This window comes from Schistocerca gregaria, chromosome 9 (genome assembly GCF_023897955.1).
Source record: "Schistocerca gregaria isolate iqSchGreg1 chromosome 9, iqSchGreg1.2, whole genome shotgun sequence".
In the NCBI taxonomy this organism is placed as follows: domain Eukaryota; kingdom Metazoa; phylum Arthropoda; class Insecta; order Orthoptera; family Acrididae; genus Schistocerca; species Schistocerca gregaria.
Genome location: NC_064928.1, coordinates 142,078,948 through 142,093,211, shown reverse-complemented (window position 1 = coordinate 142,093,211; position 14,264 = coordinate 142,078,948). Strand labels below are relative to the sequence as shown.

The window sequence follows — 14,264 nt, the reverse complement described above, 5'->3', positions numbered from 1 at the left end:
GCAGAACCAGTATCCACCTGGATGCGAACATCCTGACCAAGAATTTGGACTGTGAGGAATAACTTCCCTGAAAGGGAAGAAGTGCAATTGACAGACAACACAGAAGCAGAATCAGCGTCACGGTCATGAACATCATGTATGCGGTCAGATTTGCAAACGGAAGGCACATGACCCTTCTTTTTGCAATTGTGACACATGGCCCAATGTTGGGGACAATCCTCATGTGAATGTGTAATAAAACACCGTGGACATGAAGTTGCTGGGGGTTTTGCTGCAGTTTCTGAGAGGGTTGTTTACGGTTAGGCCGAGGCTGCGCGTGGGAGCGTACTGCGGCTACGTCGGCCAGCGGGGACATACCGCACGCATTGTCAACAGCGCACAGAGGTTGTATGTCCCCGACGTCACCCGCGCCGTGAGAAATTTCAAAAGACTGTGCGATGGAGAGGACTTCATCTAGAGTTGGATTTGCCAACTGAAGGGCACTTCTTTGTTGGGCGCTGACCGGATAATGGCATCCCGTACCATGTAATCGGCGTAGGATTCTTTGTGAACGTCAGTAACAAATTGACACTTTCAACTGAGGCCATGAAGCTTAGCAGCCCAAGCGCTATAGGACTGATTCGGTTGTTTTTGACAACGATAAAAGGCAACACGAGAGGCTACCACATGCGTTTGCTTATGAAAATATACGGAGCACATTTCAGCAAAGGACAAAGATGCAGGATCTTTCAAAGGAGCCAATTGTGACAACAATCGATACATTTGAGGTGAAATCCATGAAAGAAATAGAGACTTACATGTTTGTTCGTCTGTGACATGAAATGCGAAGAAGTGCTGTTGAAGATGTTTTCCGTAATTAGACTAGTCTTCCCCCATCTTGTAAGGAGGAAAAGGAGGTATAGACAACAACGAGAAATGGCCCGAATTTGATGCCGCGACGAAATCGTGAATCGCCGATGTGAGAAGCGTTTGCTGTTCAATGAGACCTTGCAATAGTTGCTCTAAAGTGGCCATGGAAACTTTTGGGTCAACAATTAAAGAAAAAATCGAATCCTTGTCGCCAATTGTTACAACGTCAAGTTGAACACATAGTTTTCAAAAAACGACACAACACATGGAAGGCACAGAGCAAGTTGACGAAGCAAGACATGTGAACACAGTAACTCTCAAATCAGCACTGAGTCCAAGTCTGGCACCTGCTGGCTACTTGGCCGCTTAGGTGGCGCAGCTGCTACATGGCTGGCAGACAGCGCCGCATATAGAGGACACACATACCGTGCGGTGGCAGTTTGAAAGATTGGCGAGTCACAACAAACAGTGACTTTGGAATGTCATACTTCAGTTCTAATATGCCACTAGCTGTAAGGACTTGTAATCTTTGTAAGCCTAATGAGACTGAGTCTATTTTTGTATGGGTTAAAGGTGATGGTTGTTGTGCAAAAGTAATTAATAGAGTTCTCTCTCATGAAAACATAGTGTAGGTATATGGAAAAAAAAAGACTCTACACACTGATCTTGCCAAAAGCTGAGAAGCGATTATTCTTGATGTTGTAGCTCTCAAGGGCATTCTGGGTGTGCTCTCTGCGTGAGGCAGCTCTGGGCTGCTCTGCGAGTTGTTCTGGCACTAGTGACGTCATGGCCCAGGAAGCAGTGAAATGTGAAATGTGTTTTTTTCATCTTATAATGTACACAATTTCAGAACATATGTCTGATGTGCAGGAGTTGTGTCAAGGTTACAATCTGCTTATTGAAAATTTTGTCACACAATAATACTTTGTGGAGCGTTCACTTACTTGAAATTTGTCACTTACAGTATGTACATCTACCATAACTATCATAAATTTTTATTCCATTTCATAGATCCAGCTCAAAGTATCACTTTGTCCTTCATGAAATCTTCCACTGAGTAATAACAATGTTCAATTAGAAAATCTTGTAACTTGCTTTTTAAAATATTTATCTTCATATTCATTATGTCACACCCTTTTATTCTATTGTGAATTTTCATGGCTATATACTGAGGAGTCTGAGCATGCAGTTTTAAGTGATGAGAGGGGAGCATAAAGTTCTCTTTATGTCTTGTGTCACATGAGTGTTTGAAATGATATTTTTTGGAATAACTCAGCTCTGCTGTGTAGGAAAAGAACCACCTCAAAGATGTATAAAGAGGGGACAGTTAATATGTTTAGGTCTTTAGGTTGCACAAGAATGCAGCTCTCTACTGGAAGTGGTTACATGTAGCCACAGCTATATAAGTAATGAATGTGGAAAGATGGCTTCAGTTGTCGTGCAGCTGCATGTGCAACACCATTGGAGGACTTGCAGAGATGTCGTGTTGCTATAGGAGGAGAAGGCGGTCATGTGGAACTCTTTATAAGTCAGTTGACAAGATATCAATTACTATCCAGGGTCAACTGGGGTCCCAACATGCTCTTCATGGGCCATCTGTTTTTGTTGGAGGAATTCGGAACTTAATGTTTACAAAGAATGTTTAAGAATGTTACTTTTGTTCAAAAGAAAAGATGAATAATTTCATCAATGATCTAACTGATGCTGCAAATACTAAGAATTTGGTATGAGATAATATTCCTGAAGGTAATGTGCATCCCAGTGTACTCTCAGGCCACCTATTTGACAAATCTGTTGGTGATAATGGTCTGTATTCTAATATTTGTGAGTGTGTGTGTAATAATGTTGGCAACACTGATAGTGGTAAAGAATCTTTGCCTTGTGAGCAAAGAGTTATGGAAGAAACCAGTACAAGCAGCTCTGAAATATACAGGGTGATTCAAAAAGAATACCACAACTTTAAAAATGTGTATTTAATGAAAGAAACATAATACAACCTTCTGTTATACATCATTACAAAGAGTATTTAAAAAGGTTTTTTTTCACTCAAATCAGAGATGTTCAATATGGCCCCCTCCAGACACTCGAGCAATATCAACCCAATACTCCAACTCGTTCCACACTCTCTGTACCATATCAAGTGTAACAGTTTGGATAGCTGCTGTTATTTCTCGTTTCAAATCATCAATGGTGGCTGGGAGAGGTGGCTGAAACACCATATCCTTAACATACCCCCATAAGAAAAAAATTTCTGGGGGTAAGATCAGGGCTTCTTGGAGGCCAGTGATGAAGTGCTCTGTCACGGGCTGCCTGGCGGCTGATCCATCGCCTCGGGTAGTTGACGATAAGGTTTCATAACTAACCTTTTTCGTAGGACTCTCCATACAGTTGATTGTGGAATTTGCAGCTCTCTGCTAGCTCTGCGAGTCGATTTTCCTGGGCTGCGAACAAATGCTTGCTGGATGCGTGCTACATTTTCATCACTCGTTCTCGGCCATCCAGAACTTTTCCCTTTGCACAAACACCCATTCTCTGTAAACTGTTTATACCAACGTTTAATACACCACCTATCAGGAGGTTTAACACCATACTTCGTTCGAAATGTACGCTGAACAACTGTCGTCGATTCACTTCTGCCATACTCAATAACACAAAAAGCTTTCTGTTGAGCGGTCGCCATCATAGAATCAACTGACGCTGACACCTAGTCAACAGCGCCTCAAGCAAACATATGTACAACTAAATGAAACTTTATAGCTCCCTTAATTCGCCGACAGATAGTGCTTAGCTCTGCCTTTTGTCGTTGCAGAGTTTTAAATTCCTAAAGTTGTGGTATTCTTTTTGAATCACCCTGTACAACTCTTCTGCTACGTTTAGGAGCTCTGACACCAGTGATGTCATGGCACAGGAGGTGATTGTGCACTTAAAAGGAAAGTAAAAGGTCGGAGAGTAACAGTCAATGTTAAGAATAAACCAGGCGTGGACATAGAACATTGTGGACTCATAACATTTGTGTCTAATTAGTTCAAAATTTGTGTGTGTGTATGGTAATGATGCAGGTGTTAGAAGTACTGTTGGGTACAAAGAGAGCTAAAGCATTGGGAAGTGCAGAAACTGAGCTCCACAATATGCCATGTTTGGGACTCCTATCATAGACATGACTGGAGAACTGGCTCTACAACTACTGGAATGACACTACCTTCAATCACCAAAAAAGAAGAGATGTGAGACAGCCCTCTCTGCTGGCAAAGTCACAATCACATTCTTTTCGGATAGCAATTGCACCACTGCCTTGGATGTGTTGCCAAATGGGTTGACCATTAATTCACAGGCATGTGAGAAGACTCTAAACAAACTCAAGAACCGTTTCCAACTTGTTCCATTTGATAGCAATCTAAAATAAATTTTGATCCAACACCATAATGTGTAGCTGGGATGCAGGAACACATTGTCAGATTGGGTCGGATGTCCCTGCCTCACCCATTGGCCTTGGGGCACTTAAGGATTCTCCACTCAGGCACACTTTGAAGATAATGAGAGTGTATTTCCTGTAGTTAAAACATGGCTACAAGCACAAAACAAGAGAATTTACCAGCAAGGGAAATATGCTCTCACAACATGCTGGAAAACAGCCATAGAACATGAAAGTGACAGTGTAGAAAAATAGTGTGTGTAAATGTTGATTGTCATTGTCACCAGATTCTAACCCTCAAGAATAAGCATTTACTGAGAAAAAAAATTGTGGGGCATTATTTATTAATCAGCCTGCATAAAAATCTCTCAGGTCTTTTTTTTTGTGTCGAGCAGCCATGAATACTGGCTAATAGCTAGCCTCAAATTGACTACATATTTTCATGAGGCACCATCAAAATCAAATAAGCTTAGCCAAGCCAGATCTAAACCCAAGCAGCATCAAGATTGCCTAGCAGTAGTAACAGCACTTTGAAAGTGTTCCACATTTGGAATTTGAGGACTTTCACATCACAGAAAAATTGTGATTTGATATAGACACATGAACTCAAGTTCTACGGTGTCAAAGATACCATTAGTAACAAGATAAAACATACAAAAGCAAAATCATCCTACTTTTGATATAGTCTGACTCATGTAACAGTTCCTTTTTCTGTTTCTCCTCCCCATTTTTTGATGAACTGAGAGCCTGGATGTCCATTTTACAAAAAACACAAATCAATGAGGAATAATTAATTGAAAGATCACAAAACTGCTTTCCAGTAAGGCTTAGATTTCAAACTGGGCCATAATGGTGAGCAGGTAGCTCTGGACCTAATGGTGGCAACATCTTTTGGTGCCGCAGAGAAGTGCAGGGAATATGAGGTTACACTCGAATTCTATGCCTCCACATAGGTGTCAGCACGTAGATTCTGTGGAAGAAAAAAATCACCAATTGCCTAATGTTGGCACTTGATCAATTAGCTTTTTGACTCTAAAAATTATATCAAGTGTACGTAAAGGCATATTTCATGTTGAAATGTTTAAAAAATAATGTTATTAGAAAGAACAAAATTGTATCATATATTGGAGACATTTCACGACTTGTGCTAAGTTTGAAGTTTAGTTGTATAGACATTTTGATTGAAAGACCTGTCTCCAAGAGGAGCCACAAGCAAGTAAGTCAGTTTCCTTTCTGATGTGCCTACAGTGCATATTTGATTGGAGAACGACATATTACATAAATTCTTCCAAGTTTTTGCTGCTGTTTTACTGACGCTTTATTAATTCGTTGTGTCTCTGTCACAACATGCCTGTTTCAGCATTTTTGCAATTTGCAAGTGATCCTGCAATTATGGTACAATTTTCTGTAAAATGTATGTCAATAGTATGTTGCTTGTATCTGTATCATTATAGAATTTTATGGCCTACATATATATTAGTAGCTACTTATTGTGTGCCTCAAATGATATGATGTATATTACGTATTGTGTGCTGGAACATGTTTATTATCTCTCAGTGCTATTGATCACATTTATAATAACATTTATATATTGTGATTCAAAAATAACTGTACACACTTTGTGGGTGTAAAGTGTGCATCAAAATAAGTGTGAAATGTTAAATAAAGTTTTGTCTCAAATTGCTTTATTTCAGAGTTGTGCAGTACCAGCAGAGTGTGAATCACAAGTGCAGCACAAACAATCCGAACATAATTATTCTCAGAAAGCAATAACATGAAGGGATCCAAAATTCAACACAACTATATATGTACATTTATCCAATAATATGTTAAAAATAGTGTCCATGTAGACAAAGACAGTGACATGCTCAATGTCTTACCACTCTCAGAATGTTGTAGGCTCTATTCATCTCATTCTGGTTGTAGGCTCTTTTATCTCATTCTGCACAGCCATTTTTACTTTGCTGCTAAGTGATATGTTCTCAATTGAACACCATACATGAGCTTCTTGAGACAGCCCCAAAAGTAGACGTCCATGCCTGCACGTACATGTTACAAGCAGTCATGACAACTGCATGGGTAAAGAGGCTCTCATCCATAAACAGTACGCAATGCCCAAACAGTGGATCAGCAGCACAGAGCTTCAGTAACCACTGACAGAAATTATGATGTCTAGGGTAGTCTACAGGTGTCAGCTCCTATACCTCCTGCAGGTAAAATGAGTGGAATTGCTGTTTCTGAAGCAGGTACCATACAATTGTGTGAGTATTCTTACAGTGGAACTTATATGGTGAGTACTTATAGTCAGATCTTCATCTACCATTTCCATACAACTGATGCCAACCTAACCATGGTGCACCACAAATGCCATATACCCTTAAACACCTGTTCACAGCTGTGAGAGTCTAATGGTTTGGTATTCTTCTGTTTAGAGTTACTTCCATATACTCTTGCCTAGCTGCTCGTGCATTTCTTTCTGCTGTACATAAAGCAGGTGCATACTCGTGTATTCAATGTATGAGCATGTCACTATACCATAGACAACGACTGCAGTCTGTGAACTATTTATAGCAGGTTTGGTGCCACTACACTACAACTGTGCCATAGAGTACAACAGACCACACTGAAGTCAAGTAAATAAAGGCACTCCATTCCAGAATCAACTGAGCCATGTAGAGGGGTGTACAAAGCAACACCAGTTAATATACAGGCAAACACAACACACCAAAAGCCTGTACTGGACAATGATGTAATGCTTGCCACAACCGACATTATACATGATAACTAAGAAATAAAGGAATTGCAGACAAACTTTATTTAACATTTTACTCTTATTTTGATGTATATGTTACATCCATGAAGGGCATGCAGTTACCTTTGAATCATCTTGTATAGCACTTTATGTATGTTTGACAGTTTTCTCCAGTAATGCTTATACGTTTCAAAAATGAATTTTACTTGCAGAAAATTAGCAGTAGTACGTAAATCACAATATCAAGTATCTATAATTTTCATTTCTCATACAAAGATATTTGTGTTGAATGTTCTATTGTCTCTTATGTGTCATGAAGTGCTGAAAATTTCATTTTCTTTCATAATGCCATTAAAGTTTGCTAGACATTTTTATACTTTAGTTCTGTTTGTTTATTTAGGATTTGGTTTGGATACGCATTTGCCTGGGTGTAAATATCTAGTTCTTCCAGGACATTGATTGTGTATTCTTTGGGTACCCTATGTAAAAATTTTATAGCATTTTAAACAATGGAAAATCCAGGATGGAATGTAACAATATTATGAGAAGGGAAGTTGCTACTCACCATATAGTGGAGATGCTGAGTTACAGATAGGCACAACAAAAAGAGACTCTCACAATTTTAGTTATCAGCCATTAAGGCCTTCTTCAACAATAGACTCTCACAACTCACACACATGACTGCAGTCTCAGGCTACTGACATAGACTGTTCATTCAGGTTATCAAGCAAGCCAAAGTGTCATTATGCAGCACTATGATGACAAGTTTCATATTCTGGAGAAGATGACGACTAGGAAACTTGTTGAAACAGTGTCGCATAACATCACCTTGACTCAGCTGATAACCTGAGAAGACTTTATCATTGAAATTCACCAAGAAAGCCTGCATCCCCATATAGACTGTTCAGTTTACTCAAAATTTGGTCATTGTTTGGTGCCGTGACAGAGGCTAGTTTATTTGTGATTCCTTTGTCCTTTTCTAGCATTATTTATCTATGAATAAGGGGATGATCAAGAAGCTTCTGTTTAAGGACGTTGCTGCAGGATATATGCAACATAGCACAACTCAAATGTGTGTAATAACCACTGACATGTTAGTGAGGAATTATAGTGGAGTTTGTGTCTTTCCAACATGCATGCAGTAAATGCAGAAATGGGAACTATGGTGACATTATTACAAAATGCACCCAAACATGATTGGCATGCTGTTATTCTTTTCTTGGCTGCTAAAGGACAAACACTGGTAGACATCCACTGGAGAATGAAGAATGAGTATGGGGCAGCATGTCAGTCAAAACAAATATTGTGGAATGGTGCACTAAGTTCTGTGCGATGGGGGTGCTGTTGTTTCGTAAGCAGAAGTTAAGCCAACTAAAATGGGAGATACTCGAGCATCTGTCCAATAGCCTGGATCTCTACCCATGTGGTTAACATGCCTTCAGTCCCTTAAAAAAGGCCTTGACTGGTTGACCATTCCTGCTGAATGAAGATGTGCAGCAGGCAGTTATGGACTTCTTCCTGCAGCAGGACACTGTGTTTTACAAAGTGGGTTTCTTCAACATGGGACATCAGTAGGATGATTTCCTCAATGGTCATAGAGATTTTTTCTGATAGGCATATTGATTCTGGACTATACAGCTTTTGAATGGAAACTTTTTGATCACCCCTTATATGCTGTGAGTTTTTGGCTGCTCGTACGGTCTGAGCACCATTGTGGGGTTGAAAGCATTGAGCTGGTGCTCAGACTATATGAACAGCACACTCAGCCAAAAAAACACAACACATATGGAGAAATAATACAAAAAAGAGAGGAAGGAATCACAAATAAACCAATCCATGTCACAGCTCCATATATCGGCCAGATTTCAGAAACCTGAACAGTGCATATAAAAAAAAGGTAAAACTAGCACTCATACCAATAATAATTTGAAAATAATAGTTAACATCATGAAAAGCAAGAAACCATAAAATCTAAAATCCAGAAATTTAGAAAACCTCTTGCAATGATTGCTACACATTCTACATTGGACAAAGAGGTAGAAATGTCAGAACAAGGTTCAAGGAACACATAAGGTACCCAAAGGACATACAATGAATATCATAGAAGAACAGGAAATTTGCAACAACACAAGTGCACACCCAAACCAAATTCTGAATGAGCAAACAGAACTAAAGCATACAAAATATCTAGGAAACTTTATAGACACTCTAAAAGAAAGAGGGTAACATTTTAGCATTTCATGACAAGTAAAAGGAAATAGAATACTCAACACAAATATCGTTGTACAAGAAACACAAATTTATAGTTATACTATCCTTGTAATTTACTTATTATTGCTGATTTTCTGCAAGTAAAATTCGTTGTAAATGTGTAAACATTACTAGAGAAAACTGTAAAACATATATAAGTGCTACATAAATGCTATTATAAATGTTACCAATAGCACTGAGAGATAAAGACACTCCACAAGATAACAGTTAATATACATCATAATATCTGAGATGTAAAGCAAGTAACTACTTCCACATAAAAAAAGACATATAATTCCGTATTACAATATAGATGTAAGCAACATACATTTTTATGAAAAGTTGCACCATCATTGCAGGATCACCTGAAAATTGCAAAATGCCTAAACAAGTTTGTCTTAATAAGACATATAATGAATTAACAAAGTATCAATAGAAAATCAGCAAGAATTTGGAAGAAATTGTGTGAGATAAGTCAGTGCTGCATGAAAGCCAACTCATACACCACTGTGAGTCACAAACACCCTATAAAGACATAGTCCCACACTGAAGAGGTGTCACAACTGGATGATGAAAGGGACACTAACAATGAGGCAGAGAAAGGGAGGGAATACATTCCTTCTTCTAACCATTTAGGTCAACATTTATATCTGTTTTAACAGAAATACTGGTTGCCTTATTGTATGTGAACTCTGATGATCAGAACATTATGACCACTAACTGTCTCAAGGTCAAAAGCCACTTACTGCTGATGTGGGCATGCGACATGGCAAAGAAAGTAAAAAAGTGTAGCAGGGAATCAGTCTACTGACAAAATTGCCACAAATGGAGCAACAGAAATGTGCCGCTTGGTCGGATGAATCACGTTTCTGATTACATCAAATGGTTCGAATGGCTCTGAGCACTGTGGAACTTAACTTCTGAGGTCATCAGTCCCCTAGAACTTAGAACTACTTAAACCTAACTATCCTAAGGACATCACACACATCCACGCCCGAGAAAGGGTTCGAACTTGCAACCGTAGCAGTCGCATGGTTCCAGCTCGGCCACTGCGGTTGGCTCTGATTACAACAGGTTGATGGTTGTGCCAAGATATACCATCATTGAGATGACTAGGCTGCTTGAGACATGCACAGCTACAAAGATGCAGGGCAGGCGAGGAAGTACTATACTCTGAGGGGCATTAACCTGGGCTTCTACAGGATTGTTGTGTTTATAATTTTAAGTTTATTGGTTCAAATGGATCTAAGCGCTATGGGACTTAACATCTGAGGTCATCAATCCCCTAGACTTAGAACTACTTAAACTTAACTAACCTAAGGAATCATACACATCCATGCCCGAGGCAAATTCGAACCTGCGACCATAGCAGCTGCGTGGTTCTGGACTGAAGCACCTAGAACTGTTCGGCCCAGCAGCCAGATTTTAAGTTTAACTAAGCTTTTTGTACCAAGATGTTTTTGCTCAATAAGGATAAGTCATTACATGAGTTCAATTCTAAAAATTTGCATCATTCTCCTACCATACATGACCTCCCATTGTCTTATCATTTAATTTTTAGATATATTTTTATACATAATCCATACCCACTGTTTTAGTTGTATTTTTACCCTGTATCTCTTTAATCTGATGTACTCTGTCAAGTTGGCTTTTAGGCATTTTTGCCAGTTCTCCACATTCATATGTTATTTTATCATTCTTATATTTTTAGTTCTAGTGTGTACTGATATCATGAACCACAATTATGTAAGTGAATGGACCACTCTTTTGTGGCTATTTACTGAAGTTTCCCACCTTGCTCGGTCCTACATCAGCGGCTTCCACCACAATCAGCTGGCTTCTGGGTCATTTGCACCAGTCACTTCTGTGTCATGCTGTCGAGGCAGGCACTGTGGTTGCTGGACCTCAGCTTGAGTTCAGTTACCTATTTATTTATGATATAATTTTCATTTCTGTCTGAAATCCTCTCCAAAGTTAGGATTTTTGTTCCAGTCCCATGGATTTGTTAGATGTGGGTGTGTCCTCCCATGACTGGCCCCTCTGACCACCACACATTTATGTTCTCATAATTTTGTGAGTAAACCACTTTCCACAACAGTGGGTTTCATTTTAGTATGTCAACCCCATGGCACTTGTGCATTTGTAGCCCCTCCTATTGTTCACAGTTGGTGGAACCTGAAGATGAAGCTTTAAGCTTCAAAACTACTCATGTAATAAATTAAGAAAATTACTGGCAACTGAAGTCGATTTTTATTCTATAAATATGTTTCCCAGCTGCAGATATGCATCTGTGCAAATACTTTGTAATACTTTAGTTATTAGGAGCCTACACAAAAATAATTAATTATTAAACAACTGCAGTTGTCACTCACGAACCTCGATGAGAGTATATTCTGGAGTGCAGTGTAAGCAGTTGCATTAGGAAAAATATTAGCTGCAGCCAAACGAACATCTGGATCTTCATCCTGGAGAAGTTTCACCTGCCAAATACAATACAGTTATATACCTGTCTGACATAAAATATTCAGTAACACAGAGGAAGCTATATTTTAATACCACGTAACAATGAAAAATGTTTTTGGTCGAAAACCCTGAAAAGTGCTGCATAGTGTTATACTGTGAGAGAAGGTGGCAGTGAAAAATCTGTTCAACTGATAGCCCTGACAACAAAAGTCTGTGTCAGTATCTATCAGTTATAGCTTATTCACAACATCCTGGATTAAGGATACCTACTTCTGGATCAGCTGTAGCTGGTAGAAGTCAGTTGACTTCATAAACCAGTATTTCACATTCAGTTGCAGCCAACATTGGCAATCTGGCAGTACAGTACTCGGGTGTACAGTACCAATTATAAACTGATTGTCATGCTGTGCCAAACCAGTAAGTACATGCATAGTGCCAGCACTGCACGAGGAAAATGCTGTACATTTCCCCAGTACTGTCACTCTGCCTGCATCTGTCTATGTGTTGGGCTTTGGTCAGCAGAGTCTGGTTCCTCTGCTTCCTCCAACCCAATGAAAACTCATCCAGGATGTCATGAACAAACTATATGCAGTGTGCTGAACAAAAGTAGTAACTCAATGAGCATTAGATATACACTATCCAATCAGAAGTATCCAGACACTCATATCAAATGTGGGGTATGGACCACTACATATTAGGAGAGATGGGCATGCCAGTATAAAAAGAGGTGGGGAGTACAGTGTTGTCAGTAGAGAAGCAGAATAGCACAATAGGTTGGCCAGCAGAGCTCACTGACTTTCAGAGTCATATTTAGTATGTCAGAGATACACCAAATGATGCAGGAAGCCTACACTGATGAGTGCTTAAGCTGTATTCAGTGTTACATATGGTTCATACGGTTAAAAATGGCTGGATGGAAGTTAATGATGACTCTCATTCAGGACGCGCTTCGACGTCTACCGACACACTTCAGCCATTCTATAGCTGCCAAAGTCAACTGTCTGTGACGTGACTATGAAGTGGAAACATGAAGGAACAACTAAAGCTAAACCATATCCAGGCAGACTTTGTATGCGACAGACAGGGACCACTGAGCACTGCAGAGGGTGGTTGTAAAGAATCACTTGAAATCAATGCAAGAAGTCACTCGTGGGTAGTGCTACCAAAAGTACAGCTTGCACACTAACTACAGTTAGGGTGTCAGAAAGAATGAGGAAGATTGGTCGAACAGCTTATTGTAAACCATGTATGAGGTCTGTTAAAAAAATTCTGGAACATTCATAATTTCGGGCCAATCGCGTGTTGGAGCAAAAGGTTTGGCATACCTACACACACATATGTTTAATGTGTAACAGCCAGAAGTTTTATTGTCATATGTCTATTAGTTATTTTTCAGTGCTGTATCGAGTAGAAAGTTGTGTCACACAGTTTGGAAATTTCGGATGGCAAAGTTCGAAGAGCAATGCGTCTTTGAGTGAAACTCAAGAACACCTTTATAGATACACACAGAATGATGCAGGAAGCCTATGGTGACGAGTGCTTAAGTTGTATTCAGTGTTACAAATTGTTCACATGGTTTGAAAATGGCCAGACAGAAGTTAATGATAACTCTCATTCAGGACGACCTTCGACGTCTACTGACAACACTCTTGTCAGGAACATTAATAAAACTGTGCATACCAACTGAAGACTGACTGTCAGAGAAATTGCAGAAGAATGTAACACTTCAGTTTGATCATGTCATGAAAACCTGACACAGCATCTTGGAATACATCATGTTGCAACCAAGTAAGTCCCGTGACTCTTCGAGTCAAAACTAGAAAGACCTTCATCTCACAATCTGTGGAAAGCTTTTGAATCGCACAAATGAGAACGAGATGTTCCTTAAGAGAATCTTAATGGTGATGAGATTTGGGTCTACAGTAATGATGTTGAGACTAAGTTCAGTCTTCACAAAGGGGCGGGAGAGGTTCTCCAAGATCAAAAAAGGCTCACCAGGTTAGGTCAAATGTCAGAGCTCATGCTGATAGTTCTCTTTAACTTTGAAGGCTTAGTTCATTATGAACTGATGCCACAGGGACAAACTGTTAATCAATGATACTATCAGGATGATTTGTGATGCCTGCAAAAAAATGAGAGAAGGAAATGGTCTGAAATGTGGCAAGACAATCAAGACTCTTGCATAATAATAATGCACCTGCCTATTCCTCCCTCTTGGTGTGTGACTATTGCACAAAAAACAAAATCACTGTGCTGCATCATCCCCCATACTCTCCAGACCTGGTTCCCACAGACTTTTTTATTTCCAAAGTCGAAAATCCGAATGAAAGGATGAAGATTTGCAATGATATATGAGATAAAGGAAAATTCGTGCGATCCAGCGAGAGCTGTACCGAGGCTGCGTCCAAAAGTGGGAACAGCATTGGGAGAGGTGAATCAATTGTTGAGGAGAGTATTTCAATGGAGATCACACACAATAAGTAAAAGGTTAGCGTAGAAAAATTTTGTGGGCAAAGTTCCAGAATTTTTTGAACAGAC

The 14,264-nt window shown here is 39.5% G+C and overlaps 1 protein-coding gene across 2 annotated transcripts in view; it reads right to left on the bottom strand.

The window, feature by feature from the left end:
- LOC126291710 (uncharacterized) overlaps positions 1-14,264 on the bottom strand; it is a 327,921-nt gene that overhangs the window by 11,736 nt on the left and 301,921 nt on the right. The window contains exon 24 of one of the 2 annotated variants that reach the window (XM_049985366.1): positions 11,640-11,743. The exons of the other annotated variant lie outside the window; for it this stretch is intronic. Within the exon in view, the coding sequence (XP_049841323.1) occupies positions 11,640-11,743 (104 nt within the window). The remainder of the gene's footprint in view (positions 1-11,639; positions 11,744-14,264) is intronic. 2 annotated transcript variants of the gene reach the window in all.